The sequence below is a fragment of the Nycticebus coucang genome, chromosome 8 (assembly GCF_027406575.1).
Source record: "Nycticebus coucang isolate mNycCou1 chromosome 8, mNycCou1.pri, whole genome shotgun sequence".
NCBI classification, from domain to species: domain Eukaryota; kingdom Metazoa; phylum Chordata; class Mammalia; order Primates; family Lorisidae; genus Nycticebus; species Nycticebus coucang.
The window spans coordinates 95,407,128-95,432,847 of NC_069787.1; the positions used below are offsets into that span (position 1 = coordinate 95,407,128).

Sequence of the window (25,720 nt, forward strand, 5' to 3'; positions counted from 1 at the left end):
GCTTTAAATAAGAATTAGCTGGCTTGACATGATTACAAGAGGGACTTTACCTAACAAATGCAATCAGTGTAACCTGGCTAATTGTACCCTCAATGAATCCCCAACAATAAAAAAAAAAATTAGCTGGCTTGGCACCTGTAGCACAGTGGTTACGGTGCTGGCCACATACACCAGGGGTGGCGGGTTCAAGCCTGGCTCGGGCCAGCTAAACAACTGCAACAAAGAAATGGCTGGGTGTTGTGGCAGGCGCCTGTCATCCCAGCTACTTGGGAGGCTGAGGCAAGACAATTGCATAAGCCCAAGAGTTTGAAGTTGCTGTGAGCTGTAACACGGAAGGTGACATAGTGAAATTGTCTCAAAAAAAAAAAAAAAAAAAAAGAATTAGCTGTCTCAGCACCCATAGCTCAGTGGTTATGGCACCAGTCACATACACTGGGGCTGGCAGGTTGGAGCTCGGCCCAGGCCTGCTAAACAACAATGACGACTACATTAAAAAAAAAAAAAAAAAAAAATTGCTGGGCATTGTGGCAGGCACCTGTAGTCCCAGCTACTTGAGAGGCGGAGGCAAGAGAATCACTTGAGCCCTAGAGTTTGAGGTTGCTGTGAGCTGTGACGCCATAGCACTCTACCAAGGGCGATATAGTGAAACTCTGTCTCAAAAAAAAAAAAAAAGCCGGGGGAGGGATGGGCAAGGGGATTCTAGGCAGGAGAAGAATCCTTGGAGCAATAGAGAGAACTGTGCTGAGGACACCGAGGCTGTTCAGGCTGGCTGGAGAGAGGGCCACACGCAAGGAAAGGGCTTTCTGGGTATGTGTGTAGGTTGGAGCCTGGACCTCAGCTCTGACCCTCATTGGCCCTTGGTGGAACCCAGGATTCACTGGGGAATTACAAGAGGTGAAGGAGGCATAACAGAGGCATAACAGGCCTGTACCCTTTGGGTCTGGCCCATAGTTCTGAACTCCTTCCCCGAAGTACCTACCATCGGCTAGGACTGATCCAGGGCAGGCAGTCTGCTAGTCAGTGAGGGTAGCTGCAGGGCTATAGATTTGGGATAGTGCCACCAGACACACTGCTGTCCCTGTACTCTAACCTCCCCTCCCTTATCTCTGCTTAAGCCAGTCCCTCTGACTGGAACACACTTTAGGCTCCTACTGCCCATTTAATCCTGAGACCCCCACCTTTGCTGAGGGAGAGGCTGGGCCTCTACAAAGGTGGGTGGAAAGAGGCTCTAGCCTGGCTGTGATTCCTGAACCCAACCCCAGCCTCCTGACATCCTCCTTGTGTGGCCTGAATGCCTTTGTGAGTGAGTATGATCCTCCCCCACAGGAGCTGCAGAATCACAGCCAAACACTATAGGGGGTGCTGGGTGCTGCCCCTCCTTGAGGTCACAGGCTCTGCCACCAGCAGAGCTTGTGGGTCACAGAGGCAGGGAGGGTGAGCCCTATTAATCATTGCTACCTCAGTACCCATGATATTCAAAAGGGATGGGAATAGTCACCTCCAGGCTACTTCCCACTTGTCCATCATCCTATTTCTTCATTCTTCAGACATTAGGCACCCACTGTATGCCTGGCACTGTTTTGAGAGTGGAGATTTGACAGTGAACACAGGCCCTGCTCTCCCAGGCAGGTTTATGCCTTGACAAGATCACCTGGGGGTGGGGTATGGGTTAGAATACCACAGGCAGGACACAGTCCAACCCTCTTCACAGCAGTCCTGTAAGACTGCAGGGGATCCCTGGAGTGAACCCACCTGTTGGGAAGAAAGGCTGGTAAAGAATCCACCATGAGGCCTCCAGGTTGAGGGTTCTGTCCGTAGAGGGCAGGGCATAGTATGCAGGTCACAGCATGTACATCATGGTCCCCATTGGCCCTTCCTGTTTTTCTGTTCTATCTCTGCATCTCTGAGATAATTTCCTTTTGGCTGGTGGGAGCTAAGGGCTGGCCCTAGCAGCCTTGCCCCAAGAGTAAGAAGTTAGCACAGGGCAGCAGTATGGAGGCTTGGACCCAGCCCCTGGGGCATGGCAAGGCAGCAGAGCAGGGCCCTGCAAGGGTGGCATCAATACTAATTAAGGGAGCCCCTGGGACTCCTCTCCAAGCAGGTGTTTATGCCTTCCCCCTGAGGAGCCCAGAATTTATTGGGTGCTGGGCAAAAAGCCCACTGGGCCTGGCAGGCCCCAACCTGTCCAACTCCACACCGGGGGACGCACCAGGCTGCTGTGTGGCTGGTGCCATAATTGCACTGATTAGCATTCTGAATCCCTCACTGAAGGACTAATTTGTATCCCCTCCTCCCTTTGCCTATAGCCCCAACATCCTGGCTTCTGTCCAAGGCAAGCGTGGCTCAAACCCTGAGTGTTGGGGCTTGGCTGGCCAGCCAGCCACACAACTATACCTTCTCCTAGTCCTGTTCCACAGGTGGGAGGCATGTGACACATCTGGGCCTTTTCATTTGAACAATGAATGGAATACAGGCAAGGGTTAAAGAAGCAAGGGCTTTGCCTGAGATATGGGGATGGAGGGAAGTGGCCTCTTCCAGCTGGCCCCCACTGACCCTCCTACCCCCACCCCCAGCTACCTGAATGACCTGGAGCGCATTGCACAGAGTGACTACATCCCCACACAGCAGGATGTGCTGCGGACCCGTGTGAAGACCACGGGTATCGTGGAGACACATTTCACCTTCAAGGACCTGCACTTCAAGTGAGCGAGCACATGGCCGGGATGGAGGGGCAGCACCAGCCAGCCTTTGGGCTAGAAAGGAGGCCTTGTCTAGGATCCTGCAGCCCACTCTGAGATTTTTCAAGGCCATATTCTGGGAAAGCATGTCCTCACACCTAGAGAATCGCCATCAGAATCCATACCACTTCTTGCTAGCCACTCATAGCCTGTGTTGCCCCTGTTCCATGTAGCTGCAGCCTTCCCTGCTGTCCAGGCCCCTGACCCTGCCAGTCCAGACTTGTCCTGGCCCAGAATCAGGGGTGAAGTGGGCAAGTAGGTATGATTCCATGAAGGTAGCTGCCCTACTCTGGGCCGGCCTCTGTCCTCATTCTGCTAGTCTGTGAATTGGGGCAAAGAGCTTCCCTTGGAGCTCCCTTCCTGTAGCTAAGGTGATCCTGCGTCTGTCCACAGGATGTTTGATGTGGGTGGTCAGCGGTCCGAGCGGAAGAAGTGGATCCACTGCTTTGAGGGCGTCACAGCCATCATCTTCTGTGTAGCCTTGAGCGCCTATGATTTGGTGCTAGCAGAGGATGAGGAAATGGTGAGAGGCTGAGAGAATACTAGAGGGTGGGGAAAGTAGCAGTGGCTGGCACTGACCTCACTCTTCTGCCCCCAGAACCGCATGCACGAGAGCATGAAGCTGTTTGATAGCATCTGCAACAACAAATGGTTCACGGACACATCTATCATCCTCTTCCTCAACAAGAAGGACCTATTCGAGGAGAAGATCACACATAGCCCCCTGACCATCTGTTTTCCTGAGTACACAGGTGTCGGGGCTGTGGGGACAAGCTGTTGAGGAGGGGAGGAGGCTCCCAAGAGAAGCCAGTGGTGAGGCAGTGGCCCTCAGGCACTGCACTCCACACTGGCTGGAAGGATAACCATGGGGACCTGTGTGAAGACCACGGGTATCGTGGACCACCTCCATGAGGGGACTGGTGCCTCACTTAGACTCATATGCTTGTCAGCACCCATGAGGGGGCCTTTTTTACACATTTGGGCATGTGTCCCTGAACTCATGTACATGGGCATCCTTCCCACAATCAGGAACTCTCTTTACACATTTAGGTGTGCATATACCTCTCACACCTTATCATATTGTACACCTCCATGCACACAGTATATGCTTGTCCATCCACATGTACGGAACCTCGCTATACACGTAGAACAGGGCCTGCCTGCCCCCACACACAGCACAAGTGTCACCATTTTGTCTCCCCCAGGGGCCAACAAGTATGATGAGGCAGCCAGCTACATCCAGAGTAAGTTTGAAGACCTGAATAAACGCAAAGACACCAAGGAGATCTATACACACTTCACGTGTGCCACAGACACCAAGAACGTGCAGTTTGTGTTTGACGCTGTCACTGATGTCATCATCAAGAATAACCTGAAGGACTGTGGCCTCTTCTGAGGGGCAGCGGGGCCTGGCAGGATGGTGAGCCAGAGGGGGGTGATGGAGGGAACTGGGCAAGAACAGAGTGGGGCTGTGGGGGGGTGGGTGTGGCAGTGTGTGCTGGTACAGGGTTAGTGATGGGAGAGGGAGAGAGGTGTTAGGTGACCACAGAACAAGGGAAGGAAGGCCAGATTGTGAATCAAGGTCAAGTGAAGGAGGTGCAGGGCACTGAGAAGGTAGCACAGGTCAGCCTGGCTCAGTGATCCAGACAGAAGGGCTTGGCCTTCCCCTGGGACAGAACTAAAGGACTATCTCAATATGCCTTGGAGAAATCTTACCTGGTAACCCCACCAGACCAGTGGTCTAGCCTGATGGAAGCTGGGTGCTAGATGGGGGCCCACCACCTTGCTGCTCAGTATGACCAGCCCTGCATGCATCCCTAGCTATCTTTCCCTCAGACTTATCTGAGGGTCCTGGGCTTAGGCTTGCCTACTGGCTCTCGTGGGAAGGGGGGGGGATGACTGCTACTGCTGTAGACTACTCTCCCCTGCATAACCCACCAACAGACACTAGCTCCTGGAGGGTTACTGTGTCTCTGGTAACAAATTCCCTTTTAGGAAAGAAGGAGAGGGTCATTGTCTAAGAAGGAGAGGAGAAGGGAAGAGAGGCACATACTGGCTACTTCCTGAGCCATGACCTGACTGTCCCCTACCTCCAGGGCCACCGCTGACTCTGCTCCCCCAGCCCCTGAGGAAGATAGGGGCAAGAAGACCACGCTCCCTGCCTGACCCCCTGGCCGCTTTTCCCTTATCTTATTTCTGTTCTCCACTCCCCCATCTCCGCCCTCAGTTCCAGACATAGGGGAGGGGTTGCCAGAGGCCTCCCTGTTTGAAGTCTGCCCTTGTCTGAGGTACCAGGAATGGCCATGGTACCCCCTTTCTAGGCATCTGTTCTGTTTTTTCAACCACTGTCTTATTCTGGGGTGGGGGGAAGGGAGAACATGCTGAATCTCCCAAGGCCTGTATCTGGAGGCTCACCCACTTCTCCAGTCTGGATCCCTGGCTTTGCCCAACACCAGCCCCTGCCCTGGCCCAAGTCCAAATGTTTACAGGGAGCCTCCTAACCACCCAATGCCCCAGCCTCTCGGAGGCCCCAAGGAAAAAGCACAAGAAGCGTGAGACGCCACCATTCCTGGAGACCACAGTCCACCTGCTTATTCTCGTAGCTTTTTAAAAAAATGAAAGTAAAGAAAAAAAAATACAAACCTAGAAAACTTTTTAGAGAAAAACTATTTAAAACTGTCAGATCCTGTACCCACCCAGCCCCCATTCCAGTGACTGTGCCTTGAGTGTGTCTGTGTGTTTACACCCATCCTCTTGCTGGCCATCCCTGTGTGAGTGGCACCCTTGCCCTGCCCTCCACAGAATTGGGTTCCAAGGGCTGTTCCAGACAACTGCCAATGTCACTGAGGGCCCTGCCCAAGTGGCCCTGGGCCCAGGCTCCATTAACCTAAATGTAGCTCCTTAGCGCTAACCTAGGAACCGCCGCTGCCTGCTGAAGGGCCATGCCCTCATTCCCTTGCCCCAGGCCGGGGCATTCAGCGTTGAACACTTCCTTGCTTTTTTCACATGTTTTATGGAATTGTTCACCTGGTTTGAAATAATAAAATGTAGAAAGAAAAACCTGCTGGGTATTTTTCTCTCCCAGAGGCAGAGACCCAGGATAAGATAAGATATGCAAAGGTCACGCTGACCCAGACCTCAGTCCTCACCCGACAGGACCCTGGGTGCTCACCTTTCCAGGTCACATTCAGCACCAATGCTCTGAGCTTCCGTTTTCCCACATGGGCTAATCTTACATGCTGGGACCTATGTGTCTCACCCTCTCCTAGCACTCCATGGCCTTGGGTCTGGGGTAGCCTTCAAGCATGGCTAGAACAGCTGGGCAGATTTTTTACAGAGCTGTTATCTATCCTAAGGTACAGAAGGAAACTGTGAGGTCACAGCCAGGTGGGCTGCACGCCCTTCGTTTGCTCAACTAAACAGCCAGTAAGGGAATTGAGTGTTCAGAAAGGTCTTTGCCCCAGAGGACAACCATCCCCTACGCCCAAACCTGAGGGGTAGGAACAAGCAGCCACAGGCAGCCTGGTTCCTGATGGGACCCAGTTCCTGGGGCCTTTCCTGGAGGGCAGCAGGCCTTAGGCTGCATTGGGACCAGGGCTCTGAGGCTATGGGAGATGTCCGCGTGTTGCTAGAGAGGGGAAAAGCAACATGGCATGCCTCTGGGGTGGGCTCTGAGCGCCAGGCTAGCGGCGGGCAGATCCCGTGGGGGCGGGGTGGGGGTGAGGAATCAGTCAAACACCGGCCTAGGCTGGGCGGGGCTCTGAGGTAGGAGTTCCCGCCGCCAGGGGGCGCCGCAGCCCGTACTCTGCCTGACCGGGCTAGTCACGAACGCTGACGTCAAGGGTCCCGCGGAGGCCGCTGGACACAAAGCCAGCTTTGTGGGGCAGCAGTGCCTCTGAGCCGCTGGCTGGATAAAGCGGCCTGGGCTGGGGGCGGGCCGGGGTCGGCGCCACGGAGGCGGGATGGGTGGGGTTGGGCTGGGGACCCGAGACCTCACCCCAGCACACCTGCCTGGGTCCGGCGGCCTGGGAGCCCCTGGGCGCTGGCAGGAGATGAGAGGCTGCTGTGGCGGATCTGAAGGAGATCAACATCCCCCTTGGCCCAGTCCCCGCCCAGTTCCTGGGGCCTTTCCTGTTACCCCTGGTTCTGAGGGCAGACTGACAAGGAGGACAGGATCTCGAGCCCAATCCAGGATCTGTGCCTTTCTTCAGAGGCCCAGGCCTGGACCCCCTGAACCCAAGCTGTGTGGGCAGGAGCTCCAGTATCTTGGTGCCCACCCAGCAGGAAGTGGGCCCCAGAGATGGTTCCTTCCTTCTGTCCTGAGGGGAACCCTACACAGAGGGACCATTGAGGAGCTAGCATTGTCTGCCTGACTCACTCAGCCCCTCCCTCCCTGTGTGGGCCCTGCAGGGCTCTAGCCAGGATCCCCCTCATACCGGGACTGGCAGTGGGTCTGGGCGGGGTCCAGGCAGGCAAGCAGGGCTTCCCAGGGTAAAAACAGCTAGGCCCTCACCTGCCCTGGCCCTCTTACCGTGGCTAGGTTTTGAGGGCGTAAGTTCCCATTGTCCTAGCACTCTCACTGTCTCTTTCAGGGCAGTAGACACAAGGATTAGGGTCAGTTTGCCGGAGCGGGATCAGACCCAGGACTCAACCAAAACATGTTGTAGTCCTGTTCTTGTCCCTTCTGGTAGGGGCAGCCTGTCAATTCTGCCTTGTCTTTGTTGATTGGGGAATTCCCAGCCATGGGGGGCAGTGGACAAGGAGGGGCTGCCCAGGTGTCCTGCATCCCAACCAGTGGGATTTCTTTCTTTTTTTTTTTTTTTTTGTAGAGACAGAGTTTCACTTTATGGCCCTTGGTAGAGTGCCGTGGCCTCACACAGCTCACAGCAACCTCCAACTCCTGGGCTTAGGTGATTCTCCTGCCTCAGCCTCTGGAGTAGCTGGGACTACAGGCGCCTGCCACAACGCCTGGCTATTTTTTTGTGGCAGTTTGGCCGGGGCTGGGTTTGAACCCGCCACCCTCGGCATATGGGGCCGGCGCCCTGCTCACTGAGCCACAGGCGCCGCCCACCAGTGGGATTTCATAACGTTGGCCCCTGAGCATCCCCCCACCATTGGGAGTTCTGGGCTGGGCCAAGCCTTTCCTCATCCCTTGGGAGCAACTGGGTGAGGAAAGGCAGAATCAATGCTCCCTTGCCCTGTATCCCCAGACTTCTCTCAGCCTAAGAAGGCCCATCTTCCTATCCCCACCATGGGCAGCTGCAGCTATGCCTTGGATCTTCTTCAGGACATACAGAGGGACCCAGGCTCTTGCTTCCAGTGTGGAGTGAACTGTATCCAGCCTGTGGGGATACCAGAAGGATATCACCTCCCAGAAGGCCTGGCCCACTCAAAATAGTTGCTCCAGCCACTGACGTGGTGGCAGGCGTGGTATTTTTAACCTATTTGGGAATGAGGGAACAGCTAGGAAGAGAGAGACAAGCACTAAGAGTGAGAAAGGCCATGGCTTGGCGCCTGTAGCTCAAGCGGCTAAGGCGCCAGCCACATACACCAAAGCTGGCCAGTTGGAATCCAGCCCAGGCCCGCCAAACAACAACAACTACAACCAAAAAAATAGCTGGGCCTTATGGCAGGTGCCTGTAATCCCAGCTACTTGGGAGGCTGAGGCAAGAGAATTGCTTAAACCCAAGAGTTTTGTTTTGTTTTGTTTTGTTTTGAGAAACAGCCTCAAGCTGTCACCCTGGGTAGAGTGCTGTGGCATCACAGCTCACAGCAACCTCCAACTCCTGGACTCAAGTGAGTCTCCTGCCTCTGCCTCCCAAGTAACTGGGACTATAAGGCGCCTGCCACAACACCTGGCTATTTTTTGGTTGCAGCCGTCATTGTTGTTTGGCGGCCCAGGCTGGATTCAAACCTGCCAGCTTAGGTGTTATGTGGCTGGCGCCTTAGCCACTTGAGCCACAGGCGTCAAGCCTAAGCCCAAGAGTTTGAAGTTGCTGTGAGCTGTGATGCCACAGCGCTCTACCCAGGGCAACAGCTTGAGACTCTGTCGCAAAAAAAAAAAAAAAAAGAGTGAGAGAGGCCAGAAAGTAGGGAATGTAGAGAGACCCTGTGTGGATAAGCCAGGCTAGCAGCTTCTCCCCAGCTCCCCAGGCCCAGACACACACACCCCCAACAGGTGAGTGGAGGCCCAGATGCCAGGTGCAGGATGGGGAAGGGCCCTTTCCAGGGTTACAACTTGGGCTTCTGAAGCTCCGGGGGCTGCCAAGGCCTGGAGGAACCTCTTACTATGTTCCAGGGCAGCTCTGTGGCTTCTCCTGACGTTAGGAAAACCTACTCACCTCAACATTCCTCAGAATCATCCCTCCTCATTTAGACCCAGAATGCCAAATCAGCCATCAAGGCTGGGGAATACAAGCCCTGGCTCTGGCTGCCTGGCCAGTGGCATGGCCACTCAGATCCTAGCAGCTTTGGGAATCAGAGAAGGAGCAAGAACAGGACTATAGCATCTTTTGGTTGAGTTCTGGGTCTGGTCCCACCCAAACTGACCCTAATCCTTGTGTTTATTGCCCTAAAAGAGACCCTAGGGGCCTTCATCTCTACCATGGAAATTCATTCTCCCCAAACTACCTTGGATTCCTAGAGCAGAGGGCAGTTCCTATTATCCACCCAGGGTATGTATGCAGCTGTGTGACAGCAAATCTGCTCACACCTGCCAGCCACTCAGCCCTCAGTCACACATTGGTGGGCCCCAGTGTCCAAGGCGGTGGGGGGGGGGCAGAGGTTAAGATCATGGGCCCTTTCTCCTTGTGCCTTGGTTTCTGTCCTTGCTGGAGATGCAGCATGGAGCCCCACAGGTGATCTCGATTGGGAGAAAAATCATAGTTTGACACCTCTTCAGGTTGATTCTGAGTTTTCTTTTTTTTTTTTGGTGACAGAGTCTTACCCTGTTGTCCCAGGTCAGTGCTATGGTATCAGCCTAGCCAAGTGATCTTCCTGCCTCAGCCTCCCAAGTAGCTGGGACTATAGGCCCCCATCATGACATCTGGCTAATTTTTCTATTTTTATTTATTTATTTATTTTTGCAGTTTTTGGCCGGGGCTGGGTTTGAACCCGCCACCTCCGGCATATGGGGCTGGCGCCCTACTCCGTTGAGCCACAGGCGGTGCCCAATTTTTCTATTTTAGTAGAGACAGTCTCGCTCTTGCTCAGGCTGGTCTTGAACTCCTGAGGTCAAGGGATCCTCCTACCTTGGCCTCCAAGAGTGCTAGGATTATATGCTTGAGCTTCCGCACCCAGCTTGACTCTGCTTTCTGACCTCATTAGGGGCATTTAAGGCCTGGGGATTGAGCAGGGTCACGAGGACACTGAATGTCATTTGTCCATCAGGCCTACATACCCATGGAGACTCAGCTGGCCCAGGAAAATGGAAGGGCTTTCTGCAGGCCCAGAAGTCTATCTTCTGCCTCCCTATCCATGTCCCCTGATGGGTCCTGGGGTCCCCAGTGATGATAGCCACTGCCAGAGGCTTTTTTTTTGAGACAGAGTCTCACCATGTTGCCCTTGGTAGAGTGCCACGGCATCACAGCTGACAGCAACCTCTAACTCTTGGGCTTAAGTGATTCTCTTGCCTCAGCCTGCCAAGTAGCTGGGACTACAGGTGCCCGCCACAATACCCAGCTATTTTTTATTGCAGTTGTCCTTGTTGTTTAGCTGACCTGGGCCGGCTCAAACCTGTGAGCCTCAGTGTATGTGGTTGACGCCGTAATCACTGTGCTACGAGCGTGAGCCTTTTTTTAAGACATGATCTCACTCTGTTGTCCAGGCTAGAGTGCCATAGTGTTAACCTAGCTCACAGTGACCTCAAACTCCTGGGTGCAAGCGATCCTTCTGCCTCAGCCTCCTTAGTAGCTGGGACTACAGGTACCTGCTACAACACCTGACTAATTTTTCTTTTTCTTTTTTATTTTAACCGAGTCTCACTCTGTTGCCCTAGGCTACAGTGCCTTGGCATCACAGCTAATGGCAACCTCAAACTCCTGGGCTCAGTGGATCCTCTTGCCTCAACCTCCCAAGCAGCTGGGACTACAGGTGCCCACCATGATGCCTGGATAGTTTTTCTTTTCTTTTTTTTTTTTGGCTGGGACCAGGTTTGAACCCACCACCTCCAGCATATGTGGCCAGCGCCCTACTCTTTGAGCCACAGGCACTGCCCCAGTTTTTCTACTTTTATTTTTATTTTTATTTATAGCTAGATTAACCCTATCCTGTGGCTCAGTCGGTAGGGTGCCGGCCCCATATACCGAGGGTAGCGGGTTCAAACCCGGCCCCAGCCAAACTGCAACCGAAAAATAGCCGGGCGTTGTGGCAGGCGCCTGCAGTCCCAGCTACTCGGGAGGCTGAGGCAAGAGAATCGCTTAAGCCCAGGAGTTGGAGGTTGCTGTGAGCTGTGTGAGGCCACGGCACTCTACCGAGGGCCATAAAGTGAGACTCTGTCTCTACAAAAAAAAAAAAAAAAAGAAATGGGCAGCTGGAGCCTTGGTAGTGTGGCCAGTGTTGTTAGGAAGTGGTGCTGAAAATGCCAAGCTAAGAGCTTGTAGTTCCCTCTCGTTTCGGCAAGCTCTCTGAGACAGGGTGGGTGTACCACACAGGGGAGGCATATAGAAAGGAGTAAATGAGCCCAGAGACACAGCCTGGGTGTAGGGTCAAGGGTCAGGCCTCAAGCTGCAAGGGGAGGAGGTGGGACCTTATCCTGTACTGTTTTAAGCAAGAAAGAAGGACACCTCTAAGATAAGGACTCTCTGGAGGAGTGGGCTTGGCAGTGCTAGAGGTGAGTTGGCTTGGGAAATGAGAAGACTGAGGAGTCCCCAGGGAAGAGAGGGAGATCCTGTTCAGAGTTAGGGGTAGAGGGAAACTGGGCCTGAAAAAGAGCCTGGTGCCGCTGGGATGGAAGAGACAGCAGTACAGTGTTTTCCCCAAGGCCCTCCTAGGCATGAGTGCCCAGGAAGCACAGAGCTATGGTGGCCACAAGAATGCACACCTGCCATACCCCCACCATGTGCCAGACCTGCCTAGCCCACCATTTACAGCTGGGGGAGAGAGGAAAGAGAAGAGCAATGATCTGAGAGGTTCAGTCAGCTAAAAGCACAGCTGGATGGTGAGCTGTGGTATTAGGATCCAAACCCTGACTCTTAGTAGACTACCAAGGGGGTTGATCCCTGGGTCCCTGGGGCAGGCTCTGGGTACCCCTGCAAACTCTATCCCCTGCCACCAGAGCATCCAGAAACCCCCACCCAGCACTCTGAGAGGCTCTCCACTAGGTGAAGAAGAGAATGTATTATTTATGCTAATGTCTGTTGAGGAGTATAGAGTGCCATCAGAATCCACTTTTCAGAATTCCTGGCACAGTGCCTCTCCAACCCCCAGGCTCTGGAGAAGAGAGAGAGGGAGGCCTTGCCCCTCCCCTCCCCTCCCAACCCCTCCTTGCTAGGCAATGAAGAAAACAGGAGTGAGGGAAGAGCTGTGATGTGGCCATTGGGGGGGAACTCCCCCATCCCAGAGGGCTGACCTCAGCCTGGGAGGAATGTGCAGGAGGCGGAGGGGAGGGGCAGAGCTGGTCAGGGTAGGGCCACAGCCAAAGGCCCATGGTTCTTGGTGGCTCCTCCCTCAGCCCCTCCACCTCCTCTCTGACAAGGCCCTCAGAAGTGAAGGGGCAGGGGAGGAGAAGAGGAGCTAAATCTTTTTTTTTTTTTTTTTAGACACAGTCTCAAGCTGTCAACCTGGGTAGAGTGCTCTGACATCACAGCTCACAGCAATGTCAAACTCTTGGGCTTGATTCTCTTGCCTCAGCCTCCCAAGTAGCCAGGACTACAGGCACCTACCATAACACCCGGCTGTTTTTTTTGTTGTAGTTGTCATTGTTGTTTTAGCTAGCCCAGACCGGGTTTGAACCCACCAGCCTCAGTGTATGTGGCTGGCGCCCTGCCCACTGAGCTATGGGTGCTGTCCGAGGAGCTAATCTTTAAAAAAAGATGGTCCAGGGATTCCCCTAGGGATGTGGAGACCAGGCTAGGGTAGAGGAAAGTACTCGATAGACTCTTTCCTAGGAGATTTCCCTGAGGTGGGTACTAGAATGTCAGGGAACTTAGGTCTCAGGTGATACAAAAGGGGTCTTTACAGTCTTTCCCTACCCCTCCCCTCACTTTGCCTAAGTTCTCGGAGCAGCAGGACCTGGTACTGCCATGGCCAAAACAGGGAAAGAATGTGACATTGGAGCCACTAGCCTTGATAGCTAAAGCAGATATGAACAGGAGCCCAAGATCCCATCCAGCCCAGGATAGGCACCAGCAGAGTTGGCACAGCTTTCCTAAGATGGGCATTCCACCCTGGCCACACCACCTAGAGTCCAGGCAGGGGCAGAGGGGAGGCAGGCACTGGGACTTGGTATAACAATCTAGGTTTTTCCAGAAGAAAAGCTAAAGCCTTGGCAGGCTGTGCCAATGACAGGCAGTCCCAGAGGAAGAATCCCGGCTAGTTCCTGCCCATGGATGCCCCAGCAAAAGGTAGAGGTCCAGGAGCTTGGGCTGGCCTGAGGGCAGGAGCACAAGAAGGGACCCCAGCTGCCTCTCTGGGTTTGCCCTTTTCTGTTGAGACCTAGGCCCAGACTGATTCCAGAATCCTTGGGGACTTCCAGAGCCCCAGTGTGATCCACAGGCAATGGCCCTGCTCCTGGAGTGCCACTTCCATAGAGGCCCCTATCCATGGTTTGGCATATTGGATCTGGTGCTGAAGGGCAGAAAGGGACGTTGTGGAGACAAGGAAAACTTGAACTGCCAACCGGGGGACCTCCTTTCCTACTCAAAGGGGACACATCCAGAGAAGAAGAGGGAGTACACAGGGGTCAGGGTGGCCAGAGATGGCCCAGTCCCATTGGCTGGGGGTCAAGTGCCAGGCTATTGGAAAGACTACTAGGGAGGGGTCTTAGTCACATTTCCCAATGTGAACTCAGGATTAAGGAGATAAAATAGTCTGGGACCCTGGGCCTGGAGAACTGAAGGCAGTAGGGGCAGATAAGGGGGCACAGTGCGGGTGGGCAGGGACTTCAAAGGCATCTGAGGATCTTGGCTGCATGGGTGGAAAACTGTAAACAGCCAAAGAGAAGAATTTTCTTTGCTTGCACAGGGGAGGTTGACCAGGTCCAAAGCAAAAGGCAAAGAGCCCAGGAGTATGAAAAAGCCACAGCCTGGAAGTCTGAGAGCTCAGGCAGGGGTGCATTCCTCCACCCTTCCTCTTGGAGGCCCCTGGTCCTCCCACAGGCCCCCATCATCACCTGCCTGCTGGCCAGGCCAGTCAAGGAACAATAGGTCCTGAAGCTTAGGAAAGAGGAGCATGGCTCCACTTCTACTTCCAGGGAACTTTGGAGATAAATCTTCCCTGCCTCTGCCCCTGTCCCTGCCTGGCTGGAAGGCATCCAGGGGATGGGCAGCAGAACTATACATACTTGGAGTACCTATGCAGCTAGTGCAGCAGCGCCTCTCACCGACCCCTGAGGAGGAGGAGCTGCTTATCAGCCTGCTGGAGGTGGCAGGAGAATGCCTTTTTCAGGGACTGAGGGGTCAAAGGCCATCCTTAAGCCATGCTATGTTCACCCAGATGGACTTGAGGGCCCTACTCTGCCACTGTCAACATTTAGCCCCTCTAAAGAAGTGCCCCTCGGTACAAATAGGATGTGTTCACTAGAGCCAGCTTCAGGATAAGACCTAAGGTCCTGGCTTGGTGCCTGTAGTTCAGTGGTTAGGGTGCTGGCCACATACACAGAGGCTGGTGGGTTTGAACCTGCCTGGACCTGGGCCTGTTAAACAGTAATGACAACAACAACAAAATAGCCAGGCCTTGTGGTGGGTGCCTGTAGTCCCAGCTACCTGGGAGGCTGAGACAAGAGAATTGCTTAAGCCCAAGGGTTTGAGGTTGCTGTGAGCTGTGATGCCATAGCACTCTACTGAGGGCGACAAAGTGAGACTCTGTCTCAAAAAAAAAAAAAGACATCAGGTCCTTTCCAAGGGAGCCCCATCTGTCTGTAAACCCCCCTCAGGGTTTGGCTCTGGGTTTGGTGGAGTAGTTCTTCCCACCTTCCACTGAGGAAGAGTGGCTAGGGTAATGGAGCTCACATAGTCTGTCCCCGACATCCCAGCAGAGATGCCCGGACCATCTGTCCAAGATGGGTCCACACCCTGCAGTGCAGAAGTGAGATTTGCTGGACCTCCTGTGACTGCTCCTCTCCCTCCCCCATATCCCTCCCCTCCCTGGCTGTCACTGAAGCCACTGCCTGCCAGGCAGCTGAAGTACTAAGCAGCCCAACTGGTAAGGAAGGACTGGGCTGGGGTCCTGAGGGCCCATTAGACCTTCAGTTGAGAACGCTTACCCCTGACCTCTGGTCCTTCCATCCAAGACTGCTCCTGGAAACTGAGGTGGCAGCTGAGCTCCCCTTTGTCCCTCTCTCCAGCTCCCAGCTGTGGAGGAACAGGTGAAGTATTGGAGTCCCTGGGGGTGCCTCCTCAACCACCCACATTCCCTTTGCTTGCTATGCAGAGCTGCCTAAAGATGGGGTCCCTAGCTTCTTCCTCCTTTGCCTTGACTGGCACCAGGTTTCCAGACCATTGCCTGGGGCATCCTTCTGCCTTAAGGCCCAACAAGGGAGGGGTCATCCCTACCAGCCCCTCCCTGTGCCCATTCCACTCTGGCCTAGCTGCCATCTCCAGCCGGTCCCAGCCCGGGCAGGCTTCCCCGTCACCCGATCCGATCCGCTCTGTAAACTTTACTGGGCGTGTGGGGCGGTGGCTAGCCTCGTGGGGGCGGGGGCTGCTCCTTAAAGGAGCCGTCAGAGTGTGTCCTGCAGCCCCCAGTCTTCTGCCCTTCCCCAGGGAGGAAAGGGGACAGGGTGGGGAGGTGCCAACTGCTGGAGTTCTTGGTGGAGTGTGGGAAGGCAATTGGGTATTGGCTTCGCAGACCTCTAGAGCCTGAGAAGACGAAGACAACGCAGCAGCGGCAAGTGCAAACAGAGGGAAGGAGAGAGGTGAGTGTCCTAGCATGGGAGGGGTCCAGGAGCTGGGAAGCTAGGCAGGCGTGTGGGAGGAGGGGTCTGGGACCAGCCCCAGCAGTTGCTCTCCTTGCTTAGTCCCACCCCAGGGACCTTGCCCCACCTCCAGGGCTCCTGTGCCCACCACCTGCCCAGCTAGCTCCTGGGAAGGAAGGTAGGCATAGCCTCCAGAGCCTGGCCCCATCTGTGGATCTAGGACAGGTATCTGGTTCATGGAGTGAAAGGGCTCAAAGATGGGGGAATCTCAAGGGGCTAAATTAGTGGAGCAGAGGTGAAGGCAGGCTGTGAAATCTCTGAGGGGAAGGGTGAGAGGGACAGGCTGTCTCATTCTGCCTCTTCGATTCCAATTCCTTTGGGTGCAGCGGGGGAGTTGCTAGGCATGGAGCTGGGACTGCAGGATCTGACTTGTGAACACCCCCACGAGAGTGGGGGAAGTCCCCAGGCTTCTACCCAGGCTCTGGGGCTGCTGGGTGGCACTTTTCCTTCTGAGGAATGAGTTTCACCCTTGTCTCAGAGTTGAAGGGAGTAATTAGTGCTATAGTCGTATTTGCTAACTTGCATGCCTTCAGAGATATGCACACTTGTATGTGAATATACACATTTCCACATGCACAAATATGCAACACATCTGTGGATAAAGCATGCACACATCATACATGTACACAATGCATAGACTGCGCACGGTACTACTTGTGTGCATATGCGAACGTTTACACTACACATGTGCAATATGATACACACCATACATTGGTATGTACACATGTGTACACACACGCACATACACACTATACATATATGCACATTCACAAAGGGAACTTCAGAAACAGTAACATTCACAGGCACCCACACCCTTGACTGCAACCCCAAAATGTCTCTGTTTCTCCATGGATCTGTAGGTGCACAGCTACCTTCAGAGGCCTGACCCTCCTTTCCAGTCACTCTCATTCTCATGACTGGTTTGTTTTGCTTATTGCACTTGGCACCCTCTACACCAATCCAAATCCTTGTTGGCCCTCTCACCTGTCTTGCATGGGGAACTTGTCTATGTCTCCCAGTATCCCTTGTCCCAGGCTCAGGATGGCATGAAGTGGGCAAACAGTGCTTGTGAATTAATGTCTGTGAGTGAGTATATGGGAGGGGAGGTTATTATGGAGGGTGACGTGGTGGGGCGGGAGCCTGCCAGTGCAGGGTGACCCTGAGGGTGTGCCCAGCGTGGGTGTGTCTGTGATTGAGGCCAGGCAGGACACCCTCTGAGGGGAGGGCTCAGGGAAGGCTCTGAATCCGGAATGTGACCCCCCAGCCTCTTTCCCCTAGGGGCTGTAATCTGATCCCTAGGGACTCCCCCGCAGTCTCCCTCCTTAGTGTCCCTCCTTAGCTACAGACTCCTTCTCTTCCAGATCCCAGGGCAGAGTCCAGGGCGGCTCAAGGCTTCTCCACACAAGCCTGCTGAACCCTGAGCACCCTGAGCTGCCAGAATGGGGTGGGCCAGGGCTGCCGCCATGATCCCAGGCCTGGCTTTGCTCTGGGCAGCGGGGCTGGGGGGTGCTGTCCCCAGTCCCCCACGTCTTCGGCTCTCTTTCCAAGGTAGGTGCACCTGGCAGGCAGGAGGGCCAGCTTGGGGTGGGCAGGAGAGAGGCCCCATTGTGGACAGGGGGGCTTTGTAGTGGCTGTTGCCTGGTGTGTGCCTCAACAGACCCTGGTTGGGTCCGGAAACACTCTCAGGCCATCTCCAGTTAACCCTATCCTGGCCTCAGCCCCCAACTTCTCTGCCCACATTCTCCTCATGCTTTCCCAGGAAGACCCCTCCTGTTCACATAGCAACAGACATTGTCTCTACCCCATTCAGTACCCTCACTAGGCCATACCCATTCAGCAGAGCAACAGGGAAATTGACCTTTGATAGCCATCAGATTCCTTCTTATGCCCCCTGAATGGGAGGGTGACTACTAAGCAATGGCACTGGGTAGGCAGTTGTGCTGAGTTCAGGCTAATTATTGCCAGTGGCAGGGAAAGAACCTTCAGCCTAACTATTTGGGGTTGGGGTTCCGGCCCAGCCTCTCCCAGAACTCTGGTGTTCATAGGTTTGGCCTCCCATTTTGCCCACCCAGAGACACTGCTTGTCTGAGCACACCCACGTTCAACCTGCTTTCCCCTTCTTGGGGCATGCATTGCCCACCCTGGCAACTCTACTACACATTCCTGGGTGGGCTTATCTGTGTGTGTATGTAAACTCACACACAAATATAAACTGGCATGCATGGGCCAGGTACTAAGTGTAACATTGGCCTATAGAGAGACAACCAGGCAGGGCCTAGCGGAAAGCTTCCAGTGTAGCTCGTGAATCCTCAGTGGTGTTCCTACCCTGCAGAGCTCCAGGCCTGGCATGGTCTTCGGACCTTCAGGTTGGAGCGGACCTGCTGCTACGAAGCCTTGCTGGTGGATGAGGAGCGTGGACGCCTGTTTGTGGGAGCCGAGAACCATGTGGCCTCCCTTAGCCTGGACAACATCAGCAAGCGGGCCAAGAAGGTGCCAGGGACCCACACCCTCAGCACTGCCCAGGGAAAGAGCCCTCACACCCCACTCCACTGCCAGGAGAGAAGAGGGATTGGCTTCACTGAGTGGAAAGTCCCCCAAGATAGAGAACATCCCAAGTCCCTGACCTGTTCTCTCCTCCCTCAATCTCCCCATAGCTGGCCTGGCCTGCCCCTGTGGAATGGCGAGAAGAGTGCAACTGGGCAGGGAAAGACATTGGTGTGAGTGCTGGCTGCCTGGGGCTGGTATGGGAGGTCAGCTTCTCACCCTGACAGGGCAGCACCAAAACAGAGAACTGCCTATTCTTGTTGGGATGAGGGCAGGGAGGTCCGAGGTGGCTAAGGTCTGGAGGGGTGAGTCAGGGTGGGGGCTCATGTTACTCTTCCTGGGGACCTCTGACTCATGGAGGCAGTGCAGGCTTGAGCCTCCCCCTGCACCCACCCTACTGAGGGCTGGGTTGGGCTGTTATCAAGTGCACCCAGGTCTCTGTAGCCCATGTTAGCTTTGCCCAGGCCAGTGCAGAAGAGAAGAAGGAGTGGGGTTGCTACTGGTGAGCTGGGACCCCTTATGGCTACCTCTCTGGGGAAGCCTCACTGCCCATGACCCTGCCTGCCCACCAGACTGAGTGCATGAACTTCGTGAAGTTGCTGCATGCCTACAACCGCACTCACTTGCTGGCCTGTGGCACAGGGGCCTTCCACCCAACCTGTGCATTTGTGTTTGTGGGCCACCAACTGGAGGTAAGGCCAGATATAGGCAAGCGGGGCAGTTGGGAGGGTAAGGAAGGGCCTGGCAATGACAACTCTCCCTGCCTCTTAGGAGCCCAGGCTCCAGCTGGACTTGCAAAGGCTAGAAGATGGCAAGGGGAAAAGTCCTTATGACCCTAAGCATCGGGCTGCCTCCGTGCTGGTGGGTGAGTTTAAAGGCTAGGACCGAAATAGAACTAAACTACTAGAACCCCTTAGAAATGCTAGGACTTAGCTGGGCATTGTGGCAGGCCCCATAGTCCTAGCTACTTGAGAGGCTGAGGCAAGAGAATTGCTTAAGCCTTGCAAGAGTTTGAGGTTGCTGTAAGCTGTGACACCACAGCATTCCACCAAGGGTGACATAGTGAGACTCTGTCTCAAAAAAAAAAAGAAAAGAAAAGAAAAAAGAAAAAAGACGTGCTAGGACTTCACAATGTCCTAAGACCCCCAAGACCCCAAGTCTCTGGGGCTCCCCTGTAGCCTCACTGACTCCCTGAGAGCCTCCAGAGTTGCCCAGGTCCTGCCACCCCAAGAGCCCTCAGCTAGGCCAGGAGTGGTGGCTCACACCTGTAATCCTAACAGTATGGGGGCGGCGCCTGTGGCTCAGAGGATAGGGCGCCGGCTCTATATACCGAGTGTGGCAGGTTTGAACCCGGCCCTGTCCAAACTGCAACAAAAAATACCTGGGCATTCTGGCGGGCGCCTGTAGTCCCAGCTACTTGGGAAGCTGAGGCAAGAGAATCACATAAGCCCAGGAGTTGGAGGTTGCTATGAGCTGTGATGCCATGGTACTCTACCGAGGGCGATAAATTGAGACCCTGTCTCTAATTTAAAAATAAATAAATATGGGCGGCGCCTGTGGCTCAGTCGGTAAGGCGCCGGCCCCATATACCGAGGGTGACGGGTTCAAACCCGGCCCCGGCCAAACTGCAACCAAAAAATAGCCGGGCGTTGTGGCGGGCGCCTGTAGTCCCAGCTACTCGGGAGGCTGAGGCAAGAGAATCGCTTAAGCCCAGGAGTTGGAGGTTGCTGTGAGCTGTGTGAGGCCACGGCACTCTACCGAGGGCCATAAAGTGAGACTGTGTCTCTACAAAAAAAAAATAAATAAAATAAAATAAAATAAAAATAAATAAATAAATAATCCTGGGTGGCGCCTGTGGATCAGTGGGTAGGGCATTAGCCCCATATACCAAGGGTGGGAGGTTCAAACCTGGCCCTGGCTAAACTGCAACAACAAAAAAATAGCCGGGCGTTGTGGCGGGCGCCTGTTGTCCCAGCTACTGGGAAGCTGAGGCAAAAGAATCGCCTAAGCCCAGGAGTTGGAGGTTGCTGTGAGCTGTGTGATGCTATGGCACTCTACCAAGGGCAATAAAGTGAGACTCTGTCTCTACAAAAAAAAAAAAGAAAAATCCTAACACTACGAGAGGCTGAAGCGGGTGTTTTGCTTGAGCTCAGGAGTTCGACACCAGCCGGAGCAAGAGTGAGACCCTATCTCTACTAAAAATAGAAAAACTAGCTAGGCATTGCACTAGGTGCCTATAGTCCCAGCTACTCGGGAGGCTGAGGCAAGAGGATCACTTAAGCCCAAGAGTTTGAGGTTGTTTTGAGCTGTAACACCATGGCACTCTACCCAGGGTGACAGACTAAGACTCTGTCTCAAACAAACAAACAAACAATCCTCAGCTTGACTGCCTTTACCTTGTCTATAGGAGAGGAGCTATACTCAGGCGTGGCAGCAGACCTCATGGGCCGGGACTTTACCATCTTTCGCAGCCTAGGCCAGCATCCAAGTCTCCGAACAGAGCCACATGATTCCCGCTGGCTCAATGGTGAGAGGCTAGTGGAGGGGGCCATCACCCTCCCACACAGCTGATGCCAAGTGAGGCCCATAAAGTAACGGAGCAATGGGCACAGCCAGGTCTTACCAAGTACTTACTATAATCAGGCCTGGAGTCACAGGGACAAACAAGACAGATATGACCTGTGCCTTTTTTGAGTTCACAGACCTCAGAACAAATACATAGTAAGATTAATTCCGGTGGCCATAAGGCCAGTGTGAGACCAGAGAGGAAGGGAAAAGGAGGTGGGGGTGAGCATGGGTAGTGAAGCCATGCTGCTGAGTGGAGGTAGCACAAAATTGAGGGAAGAGCATCCCAGGCAGAGGGCACAACTAATGAAAAGCATGGATGCAGGAACAAGCAAAGGAATAATAGACCTGTGGAGCTAGCAATAAGAGCCCTAACTGTCTGGGGCTGGAGTAGATTATTCTAAGAGTAAGGGGACTCAGCAGAAAGATTTGAAATGGGACTGGAGAGTATTTGATTCTGCTAGGGAGGAAGACTCATGAGATAAAGTGAAACCGGATACCATATCTCCCTCTGTCTTTGCCCTGGGGAACTGTGAGAGGCAAGGTCAGAGGCCAGCTGGGCTTCCCCACCTAAGTGCCGAGGTAGCCACGGTCTTTGCTGCCCCCTCGTGGCTGCTTCTTCACCGCAGGCGCTGATCATTTGGATTCGGCCCGCGCCAAGAGCCGACTGAAATTGGTCATGGGGGTCGGGTCAGACGCTGCCCTGGGTGCTACAGCCTGCCCATGGGGAAGGGGAGGCAACTCGTGGGTCCCCTATGGGGGAGCGATACAAGGATACCTCACTCAGTGCTTCCTGCTGCGGCCAGAGCCCAAGTTTGTCAAGGTCTTCTGGATCCCGGAGAGCGAGAATCCGGACGACGACAAAATCTACTTCTTCTTTCGTGAGTCTGCAGTGGAGGCGGCGCCAGCACTGGGACGCCTGTTCGTGTCCCGCGTTGGTCAGATCTGCCGGGTGAGGAGTCCCTGAACCACACAAAGCGACCCCTCTCCTACCCCTTTGCCTGCCCGGGTCCCGCCCTCATCCTCTGGGATCATCCTGGCAGAACGACGTGGGGGGCCAGCGCAGCCTGGTCAACAAGTGGACGACTTTCCTGAAGGCGCGGCTAGTGTGCTCAGTGCCAGGCATTGAGGGTGACACCCACTTCGACCAACTCCGTGAGTTTTGGGAGTGGGGGATGGTACTGGGGAGGGGGTAGAGGTTTAGACTCTGGGGACTCCCACCCTTTACTAGATCCCTTCCCCTCAGAGGACGTGTTCTTGCTGTCCTCACGGGACCGCCTGACTCCGCTGCTCTATGCTGTCTTCACGTCCAGGTGAGGGCTGGGAGGGAGGGACTGTTGGGTGAGGCCAGCTGGGCTCCACTGGGCCCCCTCACTCTGCTCTCCTCTGTTTACAGTGGCATCTTCCAGGGCTCTGCGGTGTGCATGTACAGCATGAATGATGTGCGCCGGGCCTTCCTGGGACCCTTTGCACACAAGGAGGGGCCCACACACCAGTGGGTGTCATATCAGGGTCGTGTCCCCTACCCGCGGCCTGGCATGGTGTGTAGCCTGAGACTCCTGCCACAACCACTTTAAAGCCTGAAGGGTGAAGAACATGGTTTGAGGTCATCTTGGTGAATGTGGCTTCTTTCTTTAGTTATGGGTAGGAAAAGGTCACTATCGTCAGGCAAGATCCTCAGAAGAAGGCCAGATTTCCCTCTTGGACTTCCCAGGGCAAGGCTGGGTCACCTTTCTTAAATCCTCAGGGCTGGGCTCGTCCCCTTCCCCCTTGCTGTCCCCAAAAGCCTAAATGGAGGCCTACCTATATTCCTTCTATGCCTCTCTCCCACCTCCAGTGCCCCAGCAAGACTTTTGGCACCTTCAGTTCCACCAAGGACTTCCCAGATGATGTCATCCAGTTTGCTCGCAACCACCCCCTCATGTACAACTCAGTCCTGCCTATTGGAGGGCGCCCTCTCTTCCTGCAAGTGGGAGCTGGGTACACCTTCACCCAAATCGCTGCTGACCGAGTGGCAGCTGCTGATGGACACTATGATGTCCTCTTCATTGGCACAGGTCAGGTCCCTTCACAATGACTCACAAGATTCCATGTAGGCTCCTGGCCTGAAAGTGGAAGCTCTCTCTGTTAAGGCCTATCTCTACATCTTTTCCTGGGCTATGGCCCCACTTTTGGGATGCTGCCCTGATTGTTCCAATCCACATTTTTTTCCTCCACCCAACCATCCTGATGGTGGAGGCTTCAGAGGCAAGAGACCCCAGCCCTAGATGTCAGGGAATGCCAACAAGCATTCTCCTTTCTCATCCCTGCAGACTCTGGAACAGTGCTGAAAGTGATCTCAGTCCCTAAGGGCAGTAGTCCTAGCGTCGAGGGGCTGCTGCTGGAGGAGTTGCAGGTGTTTGAGGTGAGGCCTTGCCCCCAGTCACCCAGGGTCCCCCCACCCCACTAAGCCTTGACCCTAGTGCCCCTCCTCCCTCTCAGGACTCAGCTGCAGTCACCAGCATGCAGATCTCTTCCAAGAGGGTGAGTGACTAGAAGGATGAGAGTGGGGATGGAATGAGCTTGTGCCCAAAGCATGCCAACCTTATTGCCCCTTTTGGTAGTTCACAGCTCCCAGGCTTGAGTGGTAGGGCCTGCCTAAAGTATTCTCACCTGTCAAGTAGGAGAAGGGATCCCTGACCTATGGGAAGCAGGTGTGGGGCTTCTCTCGGTCTGTCCAGAGCCTCTCGTACCCCCTAGCACCAGTTGTATGTGGCCTCGCGGAGTGCGGTAGCCCAGGTCGCTTTACATCGCTGCGCTACCCATGGCCGCGCCTGCGCAGAATGCTGTCTGGCGCGCGATCCCTACTGCGCTTGGGACGGAGTTGCGTGTACCCGCTTCCAGCCCAGCGCCAAGAGGTGGGCGGGGTCGGGGTCGGGCCACAGGGAGGAAGCCAAGGGGTCTTTGACTACCCTGGGCTGGAAGAAGGGCTATCGAGTATCCAATGTTCCCCCAGGCGGTTCCGGCGGCAAGACATAAGGAATGGAGACCCCAGAATGCTGTGCTCCGGAGGTGAGTGCCTTATCTGCCCACACGTTCAGGCCTTGAAGACGTCCCACTCGCCCCGCTGTCTTGTGTGAATCTAAACATTCTTCCCTCCCCAAGAGTCATCTCGTCCTGCGCTGCTGGAGCGAAAGGTGTTTGCCGTAGAGGGCGGCAGCGCCTTTCTCGAGTGTGAGCCTCGTTCGCTGCAGGCACACATGGAGTGGACTTTTCAGCGTATAGGGGAGACCACTCACACCCAGGTAAACCTTGCACCACCTTTCCCAATCAGGCCTTTTCCTGTGCCTACATCCAGGAGAGGTCCCGCCCTGCCCATTGAAGTTCTTGGTCTTCACCTCACGTCTAGAAAAGTCCAGCCCAATGACGCTCCACTCAACCAGACCCCTTACTCAGCCTGTCCAGTCCCTTACCTGCACTTCATATCCTGTTGAGGCCTCATTCTGTCCAACCAGGCTCCTGGTCCGCTTCCCCCATCCCACATTTGGGAGAAGACCCGCCCTCGACCCGTCTATTGAAGCCCCTGACCCACTTCCCACATTCAGGTAAACCTCACCTGGTTCAAATATTCACTTAAAGACCACTAACCCCAGTGCACCCAAACTTTAAATGTGCACCTGCGGGAGTCCTTTTCTTTCTTGCTGCCCCTTCGCTCCCAGTGACCCTTTGCTTCTCCTGTCCCGAGTTCGGGCCAGGTTGTTCAGTTCCCTGCCCCGACGCCCCGGCCTTACGCTGACCCCCGCCCGCAGGTGCAGGAGGAGGAGCGCGCCGGGCTCACTGCCCGAGGGCTACTGCTGCGTGGGCTTCGGCGCCGGGACTCGGGCGTGTACCTGTGTGTAGCGGTCGAACAGGGCTTTTCGCAGCCACTGCGTCGCCTGGCATTGCATGTGCTAAGTGCTGCGCAGGCTGAAAGGCTGGTGCAGGCAGAGGAGGCTGCACCTGCCGTGCCGCCGAGTCCCAAACTTTGGTACCGGGACTTTCTGCAGCTGGTGGAGCAGGGCGGCGGTGGTGGGACGAACTCCCTGCGCATGTGCCGCCCTCAGCCTGCGCTGCGTGCACCAACCCCAGAGTCCCGGAGGAAGGGCCGCAACCGCCGGACCAACGCTCCTGAGCCACGCGCTGAGCGGGGGCCGCGCAGCGCAGCGCACTAATGACCAAGCTGTCCCCACGTCGGGGACCAGGCAGGAGACAACAGGCAGAAGAAGGGGCAGATAAACAGACGGATGGGTTGGGGTCCCTGGGCGACGAGACACCAAATGACCCTCCCTGGCCCTGGCCATAGGGCAACCATATGGGCTTATTTATTAACAGAATAACCCTTGAATGTAGCCCTGGGGAGGGCAACCCAGGCCAGGTGCAGGAACCAGCCAGAAGGAGGGGATAGAGAAGCTGGGCTTCAGAGCAACCGAACCACCAGGGTCTGGGAGGCGTCTGGATTGCCCAGGTCTTCGGGACTGACCCCTTCCTTGGGCAGTGAGCAGAAAGCTGTGAACAGGCTGGTTTGTTGGGGGCTGGTGAGGCCTGCCAACTATACTAAAGTAATGCAATAAACACATTATCAGCAGAAGCTGGAATGGCCCCAGCAGACAGCCACTAGGTACTTTGCTCTGGTCTTGGTCACCTTCCTAGCAGTTTCAGGGCCTGAGTTTCTCCTAAATTTGTCGTGATGAGGATTAAAGGTGGTTTCTGCACGAATGGGTGG

General features: G+C 54.8%; 2 protein-coding genes across 10 annotated transcripts in view; both read left to right on the forward strand.

Annotated features, from left to right (window-relative positions):
- GNAI2 (G protein subunit alpha i2) overlaps window positions 1-5,798 on the forward strand; it is a 34,824-nt gene extending 29,026 nt beyond the window's left edge. The window contains exons 6-10 of one of the 2 annotated variants that reach the window (XM_053598564.1): window positions 2,574-2,702; window positions 3,132-3,261; window positions 3,337-3,490; window positions 3,944-4,158; window positions 4,734-5,798. In XM_053598564.1, coding sequence (XP_053454539.1) covers window positions 2,574-2,702; window positions 3,132-3,261; window positions 3,337-3,490; window positions 3,944-4,134 — 604 coding nt within the window. In that variant the 3' untranslated portion in view covers window positions 4,135-4,158; window positions 4,734-5,798. The remainder of the gene's footprint in view (window positions 1-2,573; window positions 2,703-3,131; window positions 3,262-3,336; window positions 3,491-3,943; window positions 4,159-4,733) is intronic. The other variant, XM_053598563.1, reaches the window with a different exon arrangement.
- Window positions 5,799-15,085: 9,287 nt separating this feature from the next.
- Window positions 15,086-25,607, forward strand: SEMA3B (semaphorin 3B). Of its 8 annotated transcripts, none has more exons than XM_053598539.1 (19): window positions 15,086-15,261; window positions 15,744-15,810; window positions 17,232-17,418; window positions 18,203-18,360; window positions 18,525-18,587; window positions 18,987-19,106; window positions 19,186-19,279; window positions 20,822-20,941; window positions 21,786-21,931; window positions 22,023-22,134; window positions 22,211-22,292; window positions 22,376-22,520; window positions 22,817-23,036; window positions 23,292-23,383; window positions 23,461-23,502; window positions 23,719-23,876; window positions 23,975-24,030; window positions 24,124-24,263; window positions 24,768-25,607. In XM_053598539.1, the coding sequence occupies exons 3-19, from the start codon at window positions 17,310-17,312 to the stop codon at window positions 25,167-25,169; spliced, it is 2,259 nt and encodes a 752-aa protein (XP_053454514.1). In that variant the 5' UTR covers window positions 15,086-15,261; window positions 15,744-15,810; window positions 17,232-17,309; the 3' UTR covers window positions 25,170-25,607. The 8 variants fall into 8 exon arrangements, with proteins under 8 accessions (XP_053454514.1, XP_053454517.1, XP_053454515.1 ...); XM_053598542.1 differs by lacking the exon at window positions 15,086-15,261 and adding an exon at window positions 24,474-24,563 and having other exon boundaries at window positions 15,517-15,810; window positions 24,768-24,903; XM_053598540.1 differs by lacking the exon at window positions 15,086-15,261 and having other exon boundaries at window positions 15,525-15,810; window positions 22,226-22,292.
- The last annotated feature ends 113 nt before the right edge of the window (window positions 25,608-25,720 follow it).

Excerpts from the sequence above, each read along its gene's own strand:
- SEMA3B (XM_053598539.1), top strand. The coding sequence starts at position 17,310 with ATGGGGTGGGCCAGGGCTGCCGCCATGATCCCAGGCCTGGCTTTGCTC. Across the intron at positions 18,588-18,986 it reads GGGCAGGGAAAGACATTGGT|ACTGAGTGCATGAACTTCGT; the intron begins GTGAGTGCTGGC and ends CCTGCCCACCAG. Across the intron at positions 23,503-23,718 it reads TGCAGATCTCTTCCAAGAGG|CACCAGTTGTATGTGGCCTC; the intron begins GTGAGTGACTAG and ends CGTACCCCCTAG.